The sequence below is a fragment of the Atractosteus spatula genome, chromosome 18, assembly GCF_055471065.1.
Source record: "Atractosteus spatula isolate fAtrSpa1 chromosome 18, fAtrSpa1.hap1, whole genome shotgun sequence".
Taxonomy (NCBI): domain Eukaryota; kingdom Metazoa; phylum Chordata; class Actinopteri; order Semionotiformes; family Lepisosteidae; genus Atractosteus; species Atractosteus spatula.
In genome coordinates this window covers 7,990,520-8,012,752 of record NC_142723.1, presented here as the reverse complement: position 1 = coordinate 8,012,752, position 22,233 = coordinate 7,990,520, and the positions used below count along the sequence as shown (strand labels likewise).

At 39.2% G+C, this 22,233-nt stretch overlaps 1 protein-coding gene across 1 annotated transcript in view; it reads left to right on the top strand.

Moving 5' to 3' along the window:
• The window catches only part of foxk1 (forkhead box K1), a 43,091-nt gene extending 24,698 nt beyond the window's left edge, over positions 1-18,393 (top strand). Inside the window, exons 3-9 of the mRNA XM_088936576.1 lie at positions 4,799-4,955; positions 7,572-7,718; positions 8,621-8,814; positions 12,473-12,639; positions 12,875-13,144; positions 14,225-14,455; positions 14,941-18,393. Of these exons, the coding sequence (XP_088792702.1) occupies positions 4,799-4,955; positions 7,572-7,718; positions 8,621-8,814; positions 12,473-12,639; positions 12,875-13,144; positions 14,225-14,455; positions 14,941-15,155 (1,381 nt within the window). The 3' untranslated portion in view covers positions 15,156-18,393. The remainder of the gene's footprint in view (positions 1-4,798; positions 4,956-7,571; positions 7,719-8,620; positions 8,815-12,472; positions 12,640-12,874; positions 13,145-14,224; positions 14,456-14,940) is intronic.
• The last annotated feature ends 3,840 nt before the right edge of the window (positions 18,394-22,233 follow it).

The following is a 22,233-nucleotide window of genomic DNA, read 5'->3' as shown; positions in this document are numbered from 1 at the left end:
CTCCATGTTGATTGGCTGCCAAAATGAGGCAACCTCGCGGTACTTTCGCTGCTCAATATGGGATTTGGAACCGTGATGAAAAGTCATGAGGGAATTGTGTAATTAGTCACCCCCTGCGATTCCTAGTCGTATAATTTGCCACCCTCTAGGACAGAAAAGGCAGCGAGATTCAGCAACTGCAGTCGTTAAATTTGACGTTCTCCCTGACTAGAAGTCATGTCAAGTCCTGTAGAGTGAAAAAGGCTTAAATGAAACAGGACAAAAGACTGTTCTCTTGTGTGCTTTCTTACATTTCAGTGTGGTGAGAAAATGGTTGGAAGGATGGTTTCATTTTGTTTCTACAAAGACACTAGCAGCACCAGTATAAATAGTGCAAATCTTTTTTTTTTAAAGACCCAATCTGTTTCATTTTCTTGTGGTGGTTACGTCTTTGTGTTCTGCCCTCTTTTCTCCAGGCTCTGTCTCCATGTGGCAAAGTTAGTTTTTCAGAGAAACCTGCCCCCCAGTGGCATCACCTCTCCTCTGCTGCATCAGGCTCTGTCTGTGTGTGTGTACATATGCCATATATGGCGTGCGTTGAGCTTGCTGTTTTGTGATTGGTGGAGAGGAGATTGTTGTGGTAAAGCATTTCTCAGCCACAGTGAGTTTCCTTTTTCTGAGAGAGAGCTCCCTGTTGCCTCCCCCTTTGCGTCCCCTTATTCGGGCAGGCTCCAACGGCCAAGTCTCACACCCAAAACAAACAGAGCTGGAGCAGCAGCAGCTCCCCATGGTCTGGGCCCCTCTAGCTGTGTTTGAGAGTTCTCCAGTTCCGCCATTTAGACAGGTTTCCCTTTGTGTTAGAGGAGTTTCTGTATATGTTGTTGTCCCCCTCCCCATCTCGGTGTTAAAACTGAGAAAAGCTTTGTTTTAGGAGGGGAATGATTTGTTAACTGCAGAACTGTTATTTGCTGTGGGTGGGACTTCTGACGTAAATGTAGTCTCTCGATACCAGAAATCTGGATGCAAGTCAATAGGGCACACAACAGCAGTGATTGCATTTTCTTGCATTGTTTTTGCTTTGGTGACTAAAGCTGTAGCTCTCTATTAAATGATCAAGCAGATGTTAGTTCCTTTCTAAAAAGGAAAACACAACATGCTTTGCCCAGCTTCAGGGCAGTGAAATGATTTGCACACAGAGAATATTCAATGTTTCAGACTGCTGTTTTACACCATAGCTTTTTTTTTCTACTTTCTTTTTACATGGCCAAAGTTAAACCTCTCCAAACAGTTTTGGTCACTCCTGAGTGGTGGAGTGGGGGGATTGACAGAAAAGTAGTGTTGCAGTGGAGTTGTTCTGCTCTGCGAAATCAGTTAACATGCACACGACCTCTTATCACTGCTTTTGAGAATGAGTGTATTGACATTGAGCAGGAAAACATCAAACGTAAGGATCTGAAAAGGTACATTTTTACCCAGACCTGGTTTGTACAAGAATTATAACTTTCAGAAATGGCAGATTACATTTTTCTGAAAGGAGGATAAATGAACATTAGTCTCCAGATCATCACTGTTAACGGGAATTACAATAGTTCTCAAGTGACTCATCAGGCTAGGAAGATTAAAAAAAGAAAAGGGTCTGTTGAATTACAAGAATGATTTCTTTTTCTAAACTACAAAAATATATCTTTTAATAATCTAAAGATGAGTGACATCATCCCTTCATTGTAGGAGGTCTGAAAAAGGATATTTCAGATAGCAGGAGGTTTTGCTGGATGTTTTGGATTTTCACTGACTGTAACACTTGGTACTCAGTGGTAGTTAATTATTGATCTATGTTGGACAAATCTGTTAATCTGTTAATTTGTTAATAACTAGCCATTACATTAGCTTCTTTGTGCTCGTTAGCTTTCTGCCATGGAAGACTTTTCTTTGAAGTATACACTTTTTGCTAATGTAACCAATTTTTCTCTTGGAAATGCACTCATGAAACCATACAGGCTGTATGCATTTGTTTTGCGTGGACACTTGTTTTTATTCTATACCAGTCTATCAAAATTTGCTTCATGTACAGTGTCAAACGGAAAAAGGATCTAGTGACTTTGCACTGCCCATCTGGACGTTCAGCATATGCAAGAGTGCTCTTTGTGTGTTTACTTCTGCAAGGGAGTGTTTACTTGACAAGTAATGGGATGATAAAATAAAGAAGAAAAGGAAAAACATTTACTTGGAAATCAAAAACAACAGATGATGAAGCCATCTGTGTACTGTATTTAATATTAATAATACTTGGCATGTCAGATCAATGTCATGGACTCCTAGATTCTAAAGCACTTTCTTCAGGACAAATATATATTGGTGTTCATGTGAGTGTGTCATCTCAAATTCCTCCATTATTTTCTAACATTTTGATGTGTGACAAGGACTCTAACGAAAAGCTTGTGTCCCGCTGAGAGCTTGGTTTGTTTTTCAGCCTTTGTGAGTGTGCTGCTTCAGGTTTGTACTTTGACCATGTGTGTGTGCCAGATAAAGCCATTAGCAGCACTTTAAGGCCACCTGAACATTTTTAAAAAAGGAGTACAGGGGAGTATCGCTCAAAATGCTTTATGTGAATTAAATTATAATGTAGTCACTTCAAGCTAGCAGCACAAATGGTGGCACGTCATACTCAGACACCACAAGGATTTATTGAAAGAGTGGAATGTTGTTATCGTTTGATAATCATGGTTATGTCTATGAATTTAATTGCTACACCAATAGTTGAACCTTAAAATGATCAACTCAAACAAAAAAAGAGGTACTTTCATCATTACACTCTTCTCTTTACATTTGAAGTGAATAAAAGCAATTAATAGATTCTTTAAACTGGAGTTAACCCCACTTGAAATAGTGCAGATATACAAGCTGTTTTTCCAGGGCCATCTGGATCACTAAATTAAGAACAGGGGTGTGAGCTGTTGCTATTTTTCAGTGTCCAAGCACACTGTACACATAGTTTGATAATGAAAAGCTTGCTGAATGCTGATGAAAGAATTGGAGTTAAACTGAACGAAAAAAAGAGGCATTTACAATTCAGGCCACACTCGAATAGGCAAGCTGGTGTAAGTAAAGAGGATTGAAATGAAATAGCTTGTCACTCTGATTTTTTTTAGGGAACTCAGTTAAGAAGACTTAGTTTAAAGATGGGAGTCAAATGTCTTGAGTGTTTCATAGTTGTGTTTCATAAAGTAAAATATATTTTTAAATTGAGCAATATTGTCAACAGACACTGACAAGATAGTGTGGTAACAGAGCCATCTACTGGCTGAAAATTGTGTACTTTCTCAGTAACTCAGCTGTTACCACTTTTATGCCATTGGACCACGTAGTAAACACTAAGTGCTTTGGTAAATGTGCCAACTCCTAGGGGATCATGTTTCGTTTTTCACCAAACTATTTTTCTTTGGGCTGTAATTCTTCAAAACAAACATATTTTTAGTATGAGAATTATGCAAGCGTTCTACTGATTATTTACTATTTTTTTGTTTTGTATTTCGAATCTAGCCACCTTCTATTAAATTTGTAGTTGAAATAAGAAATCACACGAACTGTGTTCAGACAGCATTGTGGAATAGTGCCTGGAGCTCTGGACTTGTAACTGGACAGTTGTAGGTTTAACTCACGGGTCAGACACTGCTATTCTACCCTTGAGGAAGTAACATTAACATGACCTCTGGTAAACTGTCCAGCTGTATAAATAGGTAAACTGTAGTTCATCATTCTAAATGAGAATTTGTTTCAATTGGCTTATCTGGTTAAAGGCTTCTTAACATGTTATTAAATGGAGAACAGAGATTTGGGGCCGTTCTTCCTGTGGCATGGATGTATACTTTAGCAGCATGAAGAATTAAGGTGTGTCAACAGCTGTGTCCTCCATCAGGAATGTGTTGTCTAGCGTCAGTGTGATGTATTGTGCAAGGATAATGATGTACATAAGAGGGCACACATTTTGTTCCTGCAGCTGAAAACACTACTCAGGAATGTAAACAGAACTTCACTAAGATCCTTGTTTCTAAACTATGTTTGAGATTTCTAGACAGGTGTGGCTTAGTCTTATTGTATTTTATTTTTTGTTACTGTTATAGAAATGTACATCAGAAGAAACAGACTTTTTGTTATATACTGTCAGCCACCAAGTAGATGTTAGCTTAGTAAACTTTTTATCCCTTTGCATTTATGTTACTCATGGTGGGCTTTTGTTCTTCACACTTTCAAAACTGTTCTCCAAGAGATTCCAGGGAGACTAAGAGAAGTTTAAGTGTTTATTTTAAGTGACTAGGCCTAATCTCTATTGGCACAGTTTTTGTCATTCTCAAAACATGTTTTTTAAAAATAAATTCAGCATATTATGTTTTCGTAGTCTCATAATAGCACAGCATGAACATGCATGCATATAGTGTAGCACTGGTCAACATTTAGTAACTAGAACCTTTTTTCTTTTTTCATTGTTCTCTAATATTATAGTTTCTGAAGTTAAATAATTGACAATGACAGCTTCTGCTTAAATAAGCTTACCACACCTCTTAAAACATGTTAGGTGCAAAATGACATCTGCTGCTGTTTCAAATAGTTTCAGTTAAGTGATAATGATGAAGTGTTATTAATGGTCTCAATATATCATTGCATTTAATAAATAATTTTTGGTCGCACAGAAAGTGATGTTTTGCATTGTGTTGGTGGCAGTTATCACCGTTTATGACAACATGATTAGCCCTTGAATTCTGAATTCAGATTTTGTTTTGCACTTGTGTTGAGTTTCCATTTTTTTTTCTCCCCCCCACAGTGTTCCCAATTCCTGTCCAGCTAGTCCACGTGGAGCGGGATCCTCAGGGTATCGGTTTGGACGAAATATTACCTCAGAACTGCAGCTGGCTGCAGAGTTCGCCGCCAAAGCAGTGTCGGAACAGCAGGCTGAGACATCGGGAGGCGACAGCCCAAAGGTGACAGTCCTGACCTCGCTGCTCTCTCAGGCAACAGGCGCAGGCTCCTGAGTAGCTCGGCCAATAAAAGTGGTCGCCTGCCATGTTATTTGGGCTCTGTTGCTGGTTCGAGTCTAGGCCTTGTCATTAGCGCCTTTTGACTTGCATTCTCCAAGCAGTAAATCAGCAGGGTGACTGTTAGTGGCGCAAGGTCCTGTCTGTTTCAGTAAAACAGAATCTCCTGTCCTGTGGGACGCCTACTGGATTTCCGATGCCAGAGAGATGTATGGTTCCTCCACTCACTCTCCTGTAAGCAGATGCTGAAAGATGGAGGAGTCTTGATGGAAGTGGCTTGTCTGAGGAGCGTGTTTTCCTTTCCTGTGCTGTACAGAGTAGCCAGAAAGCCAAGCCTTAAACATGTGGCGATTCCAAATTGTGTGGGAATGTAATCAAAAATTAAATGAAGACTGTCAGGAAGCAGAAAGGAGATTTTTGGAATTTGCTGGGGCCCTTTCTTTTTTTTCTGGTATAAGATCAGCCTCTGAATTTGGACCTTGTGCTTCTAAGTTATACATGAAAGTGCTGAAAGTGCTTTATTGACCGTATCCACTTTGCTTTTCTCTTCCAATTCAGAATGCCTCACATTTTGCTTCAACACTGCAACCTCTGATCCATGGGATTCCTGAGAAAAATTTTAACTGAAGTGTTATTAACATATGGGGAGGCATGTCCTGGGTTGGGGGATGGTAATGGTGCTTAACCTCACTGTACATGAACTTGTGTGGTAAATATAAAAGAACAAAGAAGTACTGATGATCGATAATGATTCTAGTCACAGAAAACTGCAAAAAAAGTCTTAAAAACAGTTAGTGCCGAGGGTTTAAAATAATGCAGTAAAGTGAAGACTCCATGAACATTTTCATTTCAGTTTTTTTATCTGATAATATAACAAAATGTATTGAACATACTTTATTATCAATGCCACATAGCTTTTTGTAGTCAGTGACAGTGCTCACTTCATATGTAATTTATAGAGAACAGATAAAAGCATTTTAACTCACATACTTGAGAATTTAGTCTATTCTTACCCATTCCCTTAATATTATACAATTAATATGTAATAATGTGCTCACTTCTTACCAAAACATATCCATTCAAAATAAGAAAGAGGGAGACAGGTTTGTAAATATACATGTTCAGATGGGTAGCTGCGTCAGCATGCGTAGGCTGCAAACGAACAAGTAATAGGTTTATTCAATGCTGAAAAGAGAAGAAAGAAAACACGTTTTGGCCATGGGGCCTTCTTCAGGTGTGAGAAAGAAAGGGCAGACAGCCCTTTTATTTATAGTGCAGGGAAAATAAGCAAAACAACCACCTAAACAAAAGCCTGAGTTCCTCTTTGAGCTCCTGTCTGACTTTTCCAGTTCCTTAACATAGAGCTAAACCGCTTATATACATTCAAAACAAAAGAGCTCACTGTTTCTCTGAGGCTCAAAATAAACACATCTTTCTCCATGACTCTTGACAAAAACTCCAGTCTCTTGAAAAGTCACTCACAGGTTCAATAGTCCCTCTTTTGGTTGCTTCCTTCACTGGCCCCAGATGGCAAGCCAGTGTAAAACATTGGAACCTCTGCTTCTGCTTTTTAAAATGACGGAGGGCAGCACCTAATTCCCCACACTTTTCTGGGAATGTGGTCCAGATAAGGGCTGCCATCTTGTCTCACCCTGCTGTGTCATCCCAATATATTTGCTTTAGGAAATGTCATTTGCCATCCCTTATCTTAACTCATTTTTTTAATAAAAGAGGCTTTCAAAATACATAGTTTTTCCATTAAGCTTATAGATATGGACCTCCACTTTTTCTTGAAGGTAGTTATAAAGGAAAATATTCTTCACAGAGAGAAAATTACATGCTATGTAGAGCTCTGTAACAGATTTATTTTATTTGGAATTTGTAAAAGGATTACTTTTACATGAGAGGACACTCTAGCATCCTCCACCCTATTACAATGTCTATATTTTGACTTGCTGCAGACCACAAAGTGAGATCAGAACAGAGTTCATCTAAGATCATTCTCAGCTCTCACATTTGTTTAAACTCTGCACTGTGTGAATGAAAGTGTGTTGTTTTAAAAACACGTGCAGGTCTTGTTGTTTGTGAATGACATAACTAGTGTGCAAGGTACATTTCCCCACCTTTTTTTAAATGTGCACTTTTAATATAAAACCAAAACATACTATTGCCTATATAGTAAAACATGCAGCAGTACATCCTAATTATCTTATTCTGAATCTTAAAGCAACCAGTAACACATAACATCTGCGGTATAAACATCCAATTGTAATATGTAGCTAAGTCTTACTGCGTTTGCAAAAGAAGCATTTTACTTATGCAGTGTTCATCGAAGTGGGGAGAATGGAGTTTTAATGGTTTCCCATGTGGTAGGCAACATATAATTCAAAAGTGTTCATAAAAAGCTGGCCAGTGCAGAAGATATTTTTGTATCCGGTATATGCATAATGTTGAAAAATACTGCTGATTTAAAGTGTCCCAAAAATATTACTGTGTGTATTTAATTTAAATGCATTGAATCTGCATATAATGTTGAAAGTATGTGTTTTGTTTATCCCTCAGGATGAATCCAAGCCTCCCTATTCATATGCGCAGCTCATTGTTCAAGCCATCTCTTCTGCTCAGGACAGACAGCTAACACTAAGTGGCATCTACGCTCACATCACCAAGCATTATCCCTATTACAGGACTGCTGATAAAGGTTGGCAGGTAGGCATGTGAGCTTTAGACATTTGTCCATTTCTTTGCTTTTTTAGATTCCTTGAAGTGATCTAAATCTACATGCATCGACTGCCTTTACAGATGTAGATCCAAATTAATGACGTGCCATTTGAAATTTGTGATCAGATTTCTTAATGTTGACTAACATCTGTCCCATACAGAGTGCTTTTCTGTTCTTTTTACAAAGCAGTATATATTTTCATAAGTAATGGCAATGCATTGGGACATTTCTTTCTGAATCACTGTGCCTCCTTATACTTTCTGTACATAAACAAACTGCTAATTTTGTGCTCATCTCCATAGAGGTCTACTAGATCCTTGGACTTGTCGTATAGGTCAAAACTGTTCCACAAATTAGCTCTTATCATGACTAAATAAAGTTTTAATCTTGCTTTTAAAAAAAATCTACTTCTAACATTACTCATGGGGAAGTGTGACAGTCTCCAACACTAGTGGATAATTCCTCACTGAAATGTAGAAGGAAAGAACACTGTGTTTAAGCTGTTGAGGCTTCTCACACTTGATGAAGGCTCAACAGCTAAGATATTTTTCTTTCTACTTTCCAGCATGAAATTGATCTAGCTTTGTTTCTTATATGTCAGGTAAAAGTGTTAAAATATTTTGGTAAATTTATCATGGTAAACTGTCCTAAAAGGCTTATTAAAGCACTTTGCCACGGAGTTCCTTGAGTGTGGAATTGCTTTACCCACCATTATTAAATCACAGGAATGCAATGATGAACTTGCTAATAATCCTTTGGCTATGTCAAAGTCAGTAGTTACAAAAGCCCTCCTTCTGTTTGATGAACCATGTTTTGTGATCAGATGTTCCCAGTGCACTCCTGTCCTTCAGCTATATCTGTGCTCAAAGTTAGCTCCTTCCTCCTGCAGAACTCCATCCGGCATAACCTGTCCCTAAACCGCTACTTCATCAAAGTGCCGCGGTCACAGGAGGAGCCGGGCAAGGGCTCCTTCTGGAGGATCGACCCCTCCTCTGAGGCCAAGCTGGTAGAGCAGGCTTTCCGCAAGCGGCGGCAGAGGGGAGTGTCCTGTTTCCGCACCCCCTTCGGACCCCTCTCCTCCAGGTAGGTCCTCTTGTTCACCCTGGATGGACACCTGACCACCCTCTTTCTCCTGCTGGGCCACACTGATCTCACTGCGAGGCACAGTTTTACTGCCTATAATGTTCGCAGAGTTAAAGGTTCTGACTTCTGTGCTGTATTTTGTTTCTGTAAAGGAATGGAGGTAACCAAGTTGCTTATTTAATAAGTTTATTTTCTTTTGGTAATTGTGCTGTTTAAATGGTTCTAAACATAATGGCATGTGTCAGTGCTTTGTGCTTCCTGGGCTCAGAGTGACACCTGTAATCTGCCTGCTGTCCTAAATAAGGACTTTGCATTTTACAGTACAGAAATCTTTGCAACAACCCCTTCACAAATGTGGTATGCAGCTTGGTGGGGCTCTTCCTAAATTTTACTGTAAAATGTAAAATCAGTACAATTTTGGTGTAAAATGCTGGTAATCTTATTACTGACGACACAGTTGAGCTGAGCTTGCAGATTTGTATTGCTCTGACTTTTGCTGTACTTAGATTTAAGGACATTCACTGTGGAAAGTGTGGCTTGGTAGGTAAGTCACTTTCTCTGACTTCAGTATAGTCATCTGTTGTAGAATGTCACACCAGATGCTCAGAATATCTGATATGACAACATGCTTGCTCTGTTTGCTGGTGATTCATTGAAATTAGCTGCTCTAACATTCTCAGTAGCTGACAGCAAAAGAAAGGGGATTTTTGAGGAAAGCAGTGAGCAGTTCAATTGCGTCAAAATCCTGGAATGTTTGTGAAACTTAGTTTCAAGCTGTTTCACTCTTGCCACATAGAACGTGTCAGACTCGACTGCAGTAAGCTGTGGATATAGTCAGTTGCAGTTGACAGGCGAGCAAGTCCAGTTTCTGGCCAAAATGTCTAATCTATTTTGCCATATTAGAAATTTTCTGCTATTTCATGCTTTATTCGCTCTGTAATTCAATCAGTACAAAAAAAATCCCTTGGTTAATCATCATTGTCCAGGTCCAAAAACTCTGAGAATTTCTTTCACTCTCAAAAACTCTGTTACCTCAATATATTCCCCATTTCAGCCAGTGTACCTCACAGGTGATGCGCAGATAAAACAGACTTTTTGGCCACTGTACAGGCAAACTTTGATGAGGGTAATGCAGTAAAAGTAAATAATAGGTGGTCTGATTGTAATACCTCATACAATGTCTTTCTAAAGCTGAAAACTTTTTTTAACGTGAGTTTTTGCACATTAAGTTCAAACCTTGCTGTAACAAATGTCCTCCCGTTTTGTACAGTTTGTCAGCTAGTAAGAGACAAGCAGCTTCTCTGCGATTTTCCTTTTTTGTCACATATCTTAACCAAAGTCACAGTGGCACTTGTTGGTTATGTCTGTTGGTTCATACAGACTTTTTTCTGCTGCCTCTCCATAACTTCTGCTGTTTTTCTTATTTATGATTCATGTTTTTTTTGTCCCAATAGAGGTATTTTTTACTTTTGTCCATTTCTTTAGTTTGGGGATTTTTCCAAAATCACATCCACGCATGTACAGTAACGATGCAGTCTATTAAAGATTTGTAGCTTGCATGGGCTGTAAGTCCACATGATTTGTCTCACATGAATTGTCTCGGGGCTACTTTTTGTTTCTGATGGCACTTAAGGGCTGTGAGAGTCTGGTACAAGCTACTCAACTGTGTTTTTGAAGCCGGTACTTCTTTCAAGAAATGAGCAGATGAGATCTGTGAGTCTCTTAGCTACTAACTACAAGAAGACTAAATGGGCCGAATGGCCTACTCTCATTTGTAACTGATAATAAGCTCTTTTTGTTTAAGGTGCTTGACTTGTACTAAGATAAGATAAGATCACTTTATTGGCCATATACAATTTCTTGTATTAGGAATTTGTCTTTTCGCGTACCCCAACTTGCTCTCTATAAGACACACAGACAGGGAGAGAAGTCTGGGGTCAGAGCGCAGGGTCAGCCATTTATACGGCACCCCTGGAACAGTTGAGGTTAAGGGCCTTGCTCAGGAGCCCAACAGAGTAGGATTCCTCTGCTGGCCACGGGATACGAACCGGCAACCTTCCAGCAACAAGCGCAGATCCTTAGCCAAAGAGCCACCACACCGCCCTGTCATACACAATGGAGCTTTCTTGGGAGAAGTCCCCATAAACATCTTCAAAATATCTTTTTCATATTATAAATTTTGCTTCAATTGTCAATTGAAGATTGTCAATCTGTCAATTGCTTGCAACCATTGTCATTACTGTAACAGTAACACAGAAGCCGTGTAAGTGCTACAGTTCAGTAACAAGGGGAAGATTTAATCATTGCTTTATTAAAATTTAATAAATTGATACAAAGCTGTTATGCCCATGTTAGCCAGAGCTCACAGCCCTTGGTCTCCAGGGAACCCAGGCACATTCACACAAGCAGTCAGTTGCCTCCTGGGGCTGTGCAACCTTGCTTCAATTAACAACAGGTGCTTATTTCATCAGCCCAGCTGGGCAGGATATTTAAACCCTGATCTGTCACTGATCCAGTGCTCTGTCATTGAGCTACTTCTGACCAGAGTAGTGCTCGCAGCACAAGAATCCGCTTTCCATAGGGTCACTCAATATTCACAAAATCTAGTCGCAACAGAATCTCACATATAGGGATTGATGGCAACCTGAGTGCCAGTGGTACATCAGTCAGATCCTGAGACCTCTCTTGCTGCCCTTCCTGTGAGATCCCGATGAAACAACATTCCAGGAGTATTTTTTCCATGCTGTTATTGTAGCACTGGAGTCCCCATGATCAGTTATATCATGATCTGGGATGGAGGGTGGACCCTAGGGATCAGAGACCAGTGAACAGACATGCTTGTCCTGGGTGTCTTAGAGGAATGGGACAGAATCCCAAAAGATATGCAGTTGGTACCAATACTATTGCTTCCAGTGCTGGCCACACACTAGCTGCTACCCTGTGACTTTCACAGTAGACTCCCTGTTGATGAAGAATATATATCGGCATACTATATTTCCCTCCATCATGTCTGTTCAATGAAATGACTACATCTACTAAAAAAAAACTTCTGTCATTTTCCTAACCGTAACTTTGTAAATGTGGTGTGGGTATAATTTATACATTTTTTTATAGTATTTTTTCACACTGCCATGAACGCTTTCTGATTAGCTTCAGCCTTTTTTCTTTTTCCCCTTTTGCGATCATGTGACTGGGCAGAGCAAAGTAAGTGATTGTTTCACTTGGTTTCGCTTCCTTCCTCCTCTCTTTTTTAGACGCTGTTGCCATGAGCTCGTCGCAGTTTTTGTTTTAGTAAGGGCAATTCATTTAAGTCTTTTTTTAATGGTTTGATGTTAAAGTTAAAAATGAATAATTAAGAGTTATATCTTACAATGAATTTCTGGGATATGGAAAAAAAGATGAATGATTAATTACAAAGCCAAGGAACGAAAAACAAGTTATACAGAGGTATGGATTAGAAGGATAACTGGTAGTACTTCATGGGAAACAACACATTAAAATCGATTTATGAATGCAATTTCTGCATCATTGTCTTATCATACCAAGTTTGTAGCATGCCGGGAAGTACAAAACGTGGCTGGTACCTCTCTGACGTCTGTGCAGATCCTAAGGTGCTGTTCCTAACCCTGGGTTTAATCTTCCTCGGCCTGTCTTTTAGGAGTGCACCTGCCTCTCCCACCCACCCCGGCCTGCTCTCTCCTCACTCGAGTGGGCTGCAGACCCCTGAGTGTTTGTCTCGAGAGGGCTCTCCCATCTCACACGACCACGACTTTGGATCGAAACTGGCTTCTGTGCCTGAGTATCGGTACTCACAGAGTGCGCCAGGTAGGGCACTTACATAGCTCCAAGGGACAGCTCTTTAGAGGCATCATGATGCAGTGCAGCGTCAGAGACTGTAACGAGCATCAGGATTGGAATCCTTAAGATGTTTTTAAGTTAATGTAACTAGCTGTACTCCTTTATCTAGTTTTTATTTTTGGAAAGATTTTCCATGCATCTTGTTTGATATTCTGAAGGCCTCACGTGTGTTTATTGTGTCCTGTTCTTTTGAAAACTGCAGGATCCCCAGTGAGTGCCCAGCCTGTGATCATGGCCGTTCCACCCAAGCCACCCACTGTAGTGGCTAAACCTTTGGCCTACATGCCTGCGTCATTAATCACCTCCCAGCAGCCCTCAGGCCATGCCATCCATGTGGTCCAGCAAGCGCCCACAGTCACAATGGTGAGGGTTGTGACCACCTCGGCCAGCTCCTCTAATGGCTACATCCTTGCCAACACCAACCCATCGGGAAACTTGCAGAGTGGAGGAGAGAGTTCTGGAGAAGCCAAAGGTACTGTAGCTTATCTATTTCGTTATTCTGGGGAAGGTAAAAACTGCTTTGTATTTCAATTTAAAAATTTAAGGTGGTCAAACAAACATGGGGAAAAAAAATGTCAGCCTTGCTCTGATTCCAAATTGAACCTCATTGTCCGAGTGTCAGCTGCTGACGCCTGACTCACACCTGACTGGGATTCCCCGAGCAGCACTGGCCAAGCACCAGTAGGTTCTGGTTGGCTTGAATCCGCCATTGTATCTTCCAGTTTCCTGACCTGCAGGAAATTCATGTTGCCTGCGGGGTCCCTGTGGATTTGCAGTTTGTTGGTTGGCAGTGAGAGCTAAGTTGTTTCTCCCTCTGATATTAATGCTTGAGACAGCATATAAAGGGAGGGTGGGTCCAAAGCGTTCCCTCCTGTCTTGGTGCAAGGGCTAGTGATAAGCCAGTTTGATTAACAATTGGCAATTTAATTGGGGGGGGGGATAATGAATCTGTCATTTAATGCTTCATTTAAGATGTTAAGATGCTTAATTAAACTACAGATAAAGTCTCATGCAGGAGTAATATTTTTCTCCCTAGGCTTTTCTGTGGATCCCATTACAGGAACTAAATAACTACACTGAAGTGTTTTTGCTAGATTTGTTAACAGATTAGCTAGATTTGTTTCTCTTCAGGAGAAAACAGTTGCTTTTTTCCAATATACTGACTTGGTTTATTGGTCTTTTTTATTTTTGGCATGCAATATCACCTAACCTTTCCAGCATATTTAATTCTGCTTGCATGCTTGTATTTGATCCCCTTTCCTACTGCACTGTTGTAAGCACAGTTGTTTTCCCTCTCTAATGTGCAGTTTTAAGCCCCATAGATCACAGCACCTTGGAAATAAAACTTTCGGTGCCAGTCCTAAATAATGGTGCAATATTAACATGATGGTGGTAGACTATAACAGTAAATCAGCTGTGACCCAGCTCAGAGGCAGAATGACTTTAAAGAAGCTGAAGAAAAACGAAATCCATAGCTGCTCAGAAGGTTTGGTGAGTGGACAGGATCGGTCCCTGAGAAGATGGCCATGTGATTGAGTGCTGTCTTTTGTAGGGGCTGGGGGTGAGGAGAAGCCTGTGGTGACCTATACGTCCATCCCCACTGCCAGCAGAGTGATCCAGGCAGTGAGCAGCCATGTCAGCCAGGCTGGTGGCGGGCAAACCTTTGCCATCGTGCAGCAGGGGGCACCCATCTCCCTGGGCCAGCACCAGCTCCCTGTCCGACCCGTGACCCAGAATGGGAAGCATGCTCTCCCCATGTCCAGCATCTCCGGCAGTGCTTACGGTACCATAGGAGTCTTTCATCTTGATTCGGAAACCCTCTTTTTAAACGCATACACAATGAATATAGAAAATTTAACTCCTAGTTACAGTGAGTGATTTATAATATGTAAACCGCACCTTCATTTGAAACAGAGTTAGTCGTTAATTTATTGATTGCTGGTTATCATTTTAATGTTTCGTGGTCCACATCAAGACGATGCATTCTGGTGTTCTGTAAACACTAGAGTGCATTAAACTTAAGGACGTTATCAAGCTAGTCTGTCCATTCATCCATATTCTAGCTGCTTCTTTTTGATTGTGTTAAAAACATTTAATCTACTGGAGATTAAATTCTAAAATGCATTCAAAAATGTTTGGCTAAGAGTTTTATGCTTAAAAATTATAAATGAGAGGAGGGCTTTTGGCCCCTCTAGCTTGTTCGCTTGCGAGTAGCTTATTGATCTGGTGACTTTACCTAGCCTGTTGTGTTTTTTCTTTGTTTTTCAGCCATCACTAACCCACTTCAGATCTTGGCAGCGCAGGCCAGCACCTCCACACCTGTTGTGGTCAACAGGCCACCAAGCGCTGAGGCAGAGCAGCCAGCTTCTGCACTAGGCGAGCCTGAAGCTAAGAGGCCTAAGGTGGAAGAGGACAGTGCAGCCCCTGTTCCTCAGCCTGTCATTGTGGCCGTGACACCACAGGCCCAGGAGGCCACCGAGTGAGGGGCAGCATAAGAGGATAACACCGGAAATGGCTTTGATCTTTTAGTGTGTTCCACAGTAACAAAAGCCCAAGGTGCCAAATGAATGGAGAAAACCATCACTTGTTGTGTACTTTAAATGTCAAAGAGGGAGGAACAGGCTATTCAAATACAGACAATTGATTGTATAATTTTGGGGGAATGGGTTTTTGCTGTGTAATGAGCAGAAAAATGTATTTGTCCATTAAGCCTTAAATAGTGTTCCTGCTAGTTTTTTGACCTGGAGGGTTTTAAATATAATTAGTCCTTCAGAAAGGGAGAGGAACACAATTCTGTATAAGTTCTCATGAGTAAGAGCATTAATGTTGCTTTTTAATAGGTACCCTTGAAGTAGTGGTATGTAATTTAAGTCGGGTCAGGGTGGGACCAAAATGAATGCAGCTATCGTTATTCATTGACATCACTTACTTTTTATAATTAAAAGCATTATCTGTTTTAGGAGGCAGGAGAATCAAAGTATTGTCTCACCTTTATGTGCAACTATTGTGAATAGCTATTTATGTCCCATTTTATTATTTAAAGTGAGCACCTGGGTTGTCAGGCATGCTTCTTACACAAAAATAACATCTTTACAAATTTAATGGACAGAGAATTGAAGCTAGTCTATTGTTTGCCAGAGCCCTGGGTAGCAGAAGCTGCTTAATGTGGTAATATTTACAGCATTTCTTAGCAAACATACCATTGTCAAGCCTATATAAATGCATTTTTAAATATCACTTACAATTGTCACAGTTTGTGATTTGTCAGTCTAACACGTAGTGCAAACATAAATTCATGTTGAATGTAAAAAGTTTGTTTTTTTTTACTTTAGTGGTTCTTTATTTCCACTTTGCCCTTCTGTTGACATTATTGTAGATACAAAAGAACATAGATTATAACAGGTTAAGCACAACAAGAAAGAGGGTTTGTATTCTGGTCAAAGTGTAAAGAACAGATGCTGGGGTAGAATATAGTCCCAAAACCATTAACAGGGAATCAGCAGCATTGTCTATCCCAGATATTGCAGGAATGCCCAGCTATTAGAATAAACATAGTGATTAATTGGCATGGAAAGGAATACTTAATCTTTAGCAACAAAACAGAAGAAGCAGCTTGGCTTTTTGACAGAATCAGTTGCCAGGGAATCTGAACATTTCTGCTATTGATGGGAAACTTGATTGCTGGGCTCTATGGAAGTCTCAGAGTTAGTGCTGTTCATTGGAAAAGTGAGAAAATTGTAATTTATTTACAGGAAATTAATTTAGAGGCTGGCAACTTGGTGTGCTTTGATAGCCATCATTATGAAGTAGTGGGTGTGAAAAACAATAGGCAGCTGACCTGCATCCCTCAGAAAAGATACTGAATAAACCACAAGTGAATGTCAATGATTCTGCAGGACGTTTGGTAAATTTCCTGTTCTGTAAATATTTTTATGTTTTAAACTATGTATAGTTCTTGTTTTTGGCTCTTTAATTTTTTATGAAGTACTTGCAAACAGGGCCCTTTGTTTTTGGTTTATACAGAAGCATTTCCAAAAAATTCCAGATTGATTCATTTATCCTGGGTTTTCACCTGAATTTTGATTAATTCATTCAGTTTAAGAAAATACGTGACTTTACATACAGTACATTATGCTAATAAATGTCTACAGTATAAGCAACATTAAAAAAATAGTTAATATTGAAAGTTAAATATTACTATAAAAGTTAATATAATGGAAAATATGCAGACACAATACACACATGTATAGTACATGGTTTCAAAATCTGTCAGAAGAAGTTGTAAGCCACTGTCAATTGCAGTACTTCCCTGGAGGTTTTCACATTGAATGAGCATTCTGGGAAGCTGTTGTGCTATTTAAATCTCAAGTGTAGCCTCAAATGCCATTCCATGATGGCAGCTATTGGCGTCTTCACTTCTTTGGTATTCTGTGTCTGCTTTCCAAATTTAAGCCCTGCTGTTTCTCATGTCCTCGGTGATTCATCTTGTTCAGGTGATATGGAGTATTTTCTGACTTTGACTACATCCAAGATTGCAGGAGCTCTGGAAAGGACACTTTTCAAAAACTATTTCCAGTCTGTGCTACTGTGGCCTCAGAATTCACACACTGAAATCCTCTGTATCAGGCATTTGGCATGGATTTCTAAGACTGGTAAATGTATGTACTTAAATATTGTAATGGATGTAGCTTTAGCAAAATAATTCGCCCTAAGTACTTGAAAGAGTATTTATATGGGCTGATATAAGTTGCCAGCGTTAAACTGCTTCTTTAAAAGGAGAAGAATCTTTTTTAAATCAAAGGGTTAGGAGTATAGCAATGCTTTCAGAAACATTACAGCACCTCTGGGTATTTTGAGTTCTGTGTTGATTCTATAGCAAACCATTTTCAATTATGTTACCAAAGCATTACACTTCTTGTACATTCTGGACCTTTGTGAATGTGATTCCTCTCTCGCCACCAAAACGAACCTCAGTATTTACCTAAAAATGTGGAGATTTGCACCAATTTGAACAACAAACAAAAATGAAGGGCCCTACAAATAAGGCAGAGAGAAAAATAACCCTGCTGACATGTAAAATTTTAAACGTGTCAGGTAACAGATCTTTTAGTAGTGGGATGTGTGCAGCTGGGAAAAATTCCTGAATTTGACACCGGTATTAAAAGGTTTTTGAAAAAAAGCAAGAATATACCTATGTTAATGGTATTTGCAGTTTCTGTGCTTGCCTGGGTTAAGTAACAAAGTGAGTCTGAATTCAACTGAAACATGTCAGAAACAGTAAACCCTTAATGCCTAGCTGTTAGTATTGTATAAAGATGAAACCCTTTTCAAAATATTTTTAAAGAAATACTTTTGCCAAAACAATTCTTTTAAATTATTTTTCCCCTCCAGACAAGTGCCTTAAACCTTTACTTAAACTCATCTCAAGGAGAGATTTACACCAAGGATGAATTTTGTAGTACTCTGGTTTGTAATTTAGTGTTACATGGAGCAGTATTTTATTTTAAAAGGTGTTATACTTTCAGGGACTCGCGGGCTTTTGAATTTTCCCATTCAATTAATAAAATCTACTCCTATTTTTGCATGCACAATTTTAATGTTGAAAGCTCACGGTATCAGGTAAATGCATATATATCAGTAAAATAACTGTACATTGTATCAAGAGTAAAATCCTACGCCATGTAGGAATTTGCAATAAACGTAATTTTTGTTCTTTTAAAATTTGGAATTGGCAGTTATTTTTCATTTACTATCCCCACTGATCAGCTCAATCCATGACAATAAGTTGATGAGATCTGCATGCACAGTTCTTCCAGAGAGCACTGTCATGCCTTGTATGCTGGTAGCTCTGGTGGACCTGGGTTTCTTGTGCTCTTGGCCTGGAAAATCTTAGTTGAGGTTGTTTGACAAGGCTTCAAGCACCAATGTTAAGGGGACTCAACTGCTCTGAAGGATCATAATTGCCAGCTAAGGCACATGGGAAACTATGCCTTTTAAACTCTGAATTTGTCAATTACAGTCATATTCAATTAGATTGATCATCTATGCTTGTGGTTTACTAAAACAAATCTATGACTTAGTCTATTTTCACTTCACTTTTCCTTCTTTTTGGCTAATTTGTGTCCTCCTTGAATGATAATTGCTGTATGCCTAAGTTATTAATGAAGATATTTCTTTTTACACTAGCCAAGTCCTGTTTTGCTTAAGTTTTGCCATAAAATCTATGAAAACATTTTTCTGGTCACTACGGAAAAGTGTACGAATGAATAACTTAAAACATATACTAATGTATGTGAATGTATTTGCCTTTGTAGTGACGCATTGTGTTACTTTCTCCAGCTTGGACCAGTTGGATCCCCTTTTTAATCTCTCAGGAGAATTTATATCATTTTTTTGTTACAACTTGGCAGCCTGGTGGGCATTGTTTTATAAATCTGATGTAACTGTTTTGCCAGAGAGGCCTGTCAGGTTAAGCCAACCTTATATAGTTCATCACCAATAAAATGACTTCTTTCATTGACACACGTTTGTCCTGGAGCATGTGAGGTTTTAGTCTTTGTGTTAATTGCTTTTCAGTTTAGCTGTGGACAGATTCCTCATCCTGCTTCAGCAAACACTGTTGTTGCGACGCTGTCATCCTTTAAAAATTAATTAGGATTCAGGACTAACAGTTTCCTAATCGTGTAAGATAAGCATATTCAGGAAAATTCAGTGAAGTGCAAGTTCAGAATCTTCTTGTGAATGATTTCAGTGCAGGTGGATGCCAGTTTAGTTTTATGACAGCTCCTGTATATTGCGCACTTGCGATGTTGAATGCTGCAATACTACAGCTATTGTTCACGGTTCAGTGTCTTGTCTGGGCTTGGCGAATTTCTGACTTACTAGGGAATACATATACCGAATGGGGGGGTTTCCTGCTATGGGGATCCCCAAACCTTCCTTTCCACCTCTTTTGCAGATCTTTTGTCAAGCCCCTTGTTACCTCACACATAGAATGTAGGTTTTCCCAAAAATGAAATAGAACTCAAGTGCTTTAAAAAGTGGTAACACAAACATCTGCTCTTATTAATACTTACTAATGTTTAGATCATTTGCAGTCCTAAGGATGTGGAAATGTTTCTTGTAATAGTAGTCATGTCCAGCCTGTAGTTATATTTTTCTCCCCTTTTTGCACTTCAGTGGAAGCACACATTGATGGCAGTGGTGCTAAAGCTTTCTGTTTTCCACCGAGTTCAGAAAACACACTTTGTTTTTTAAACATATTTAACCAGCAGAAAGTATTTCAGAAATAAACGTGATTATAATAATACAATGAAAGTGATAAGTAAAATAAGTTAAAGCGTGGTCATTCACTTCCTACCATATGTGTTTCAGAATTTACTCGTTCACGTGACTTGTCACTCATTAGTTCCAGCAGAATTGAACTCATAGATACAAGACTAGATAAGCAGCAGTTTAAATTTTAATGGCAACTGTATTTATAAAAAAAATGGAATCCAGCCGGTGTGGAATTGGCTGGGAATGTGGTCAATAAGATACTGGAAAAGCTGTTCTTATTTTGATTGTTGTTCATCCAAATGTTTGTCTGTCCTATAGTTGTCCCTTTATTGGAGTCTATGATGTAAGAAACATCCATTCAGTGCACACCTTTTTTGGTCTTTTAAACTCTTGTTCCTGATTATCTCTGAAGTGTTTTCTTTTATATCCTGTTTTAATGTTTTTGTTAGTGCTCTCAGTATGTCATAATGGGGAGAAGTTTCACCAGAACAAGTATGTTTTTATTTTCATAACTAGACAGCAGTAGTTTTTATAAACCGACTCATAAATGTTACATTTGTAATTTCTGTGCAGTACTAAAACAGTATTTTGTGAGTTTATTGCCAGCTTGTTTTAATCCACATTATGAAAAATATAGTTTATGACCATGGTCTTTTTTTGGTTTGATTTTGCATTTTATTTTTACAGAAAATGTTCTCTGCAAGTATCAGGAATAGCAGTGTAACCTCCTCTTGCCATGGAAATATGAAAAACAGTAATATGGGGTGTGAATTTGAAATGGTAAAATATAATGTCTATGTGGAATTCCAAGAAGTGACTGAGACAGGCCACCTAAAGAAAGGTATTTCATAAGATAAATGATACTGTGCCCTTTAAAAGTGCAATGCAGCATTGAAAAATTCAACAAGATATCTCTGCCAGATTAGGGGTGTTAATCTAGTTAAGATACTAGATCTTTATGTACTACTGCTTTCAGATAAAACAAGCTTAAAATGGTGCTTTGCAATGCAAGTGCTGAATAAATCTGTATTCAAGACAGGGAAAGAAAAATTGAAGAAATTGGAACTGACTGTCCATAGGCCAATGTTATCCCCTATTGTGCATAACCTTTATTATTTGTTTTAGTGCAGGAAATCACACATATACCTGAAATATCCTCCCATTTGCCTCTTGATGTCGATGTTATTTCATTTTGATTAATTGACATTTAATAAATTTACCAGTGGATAGATATGGGTTGAATTAATAATATGTTGCATTTGTTTAGTGCATGTCATCCCAACGAGGTTCACATATAGGAGTACAGGATAAGATGCACTTCATCTGCCACTGGTATGCGGCACTGTCCTGGATGATGCGTAACAGTTATTAAAGTGACGAAAACCCCACTACACCACTGATCAGATTGAGAAGTAAGAAGTTGTTTTGAAATTACTGTACAGAGAGAAGAGCATCACAGAGTTCACCAACACCACTGGCAGCAACAACCTGGTTTTCCTTGGAGGTATCCTGTTACTTCCCAGCTAGGCTTCTGAAAACTGGTATTGTTAGGCTACAAGGTGTTAATGCTGCTCCAAATCCGAACTCCTAAAGAACCCATTGCGTTGTGTAATACATAAAATACGCTTCAAAGTGGAGTTCTTCAACGTGAAGGTTGTGCAGTGGATTTAGTTTTAATGGGCACAAATCTGTCAGTTCTGATCCTTCACTAACAAAATCAAGACCCAGTGCTGCTAGATATGTCACTTTGAAATGCTCACTGTGTCTCAAAGATTGAGGAGCTGTGCTTCCTTGTAACAGGAGCCTGATTTTAGAATACATCTTTTAACACAATGTAATGTTCTAGAGATGGTTACATTTTAGAACTGCAAGAGGATGTTCATAACTGTTGTGATTATTTCTTTTTGGTTTGCTGTCTGATTTCTTTTCCCTGTTCATGTTATCCGTATTATCAAGACGCAAAAAAAAAATGTTCAAAAAGGAGATGTGTACACCGAAGGACGTGTTGAGCATTGGGAGAGATCAATTTCTATAACCCTTGAAAAATGATACATTAAAGAGAATTTAAATCCTGTGTGTTTCCTGTAGGAGTGGTTCCAACAATGTGTGTTACTTTTTTAGTGTGCTGTCCTGATGACAAACAAGTGTAAGATTATCTGGTCAGGATGAAACATGTTGCACAAATTAAAACCACGTTCCTGGTGCAGCCACTTTTCAGCAGTAGCCAGTAGCTGTTTTCTGTCAGCATTGGAAACATGGAGGACAGCCAAGTCTTCCCTTCAC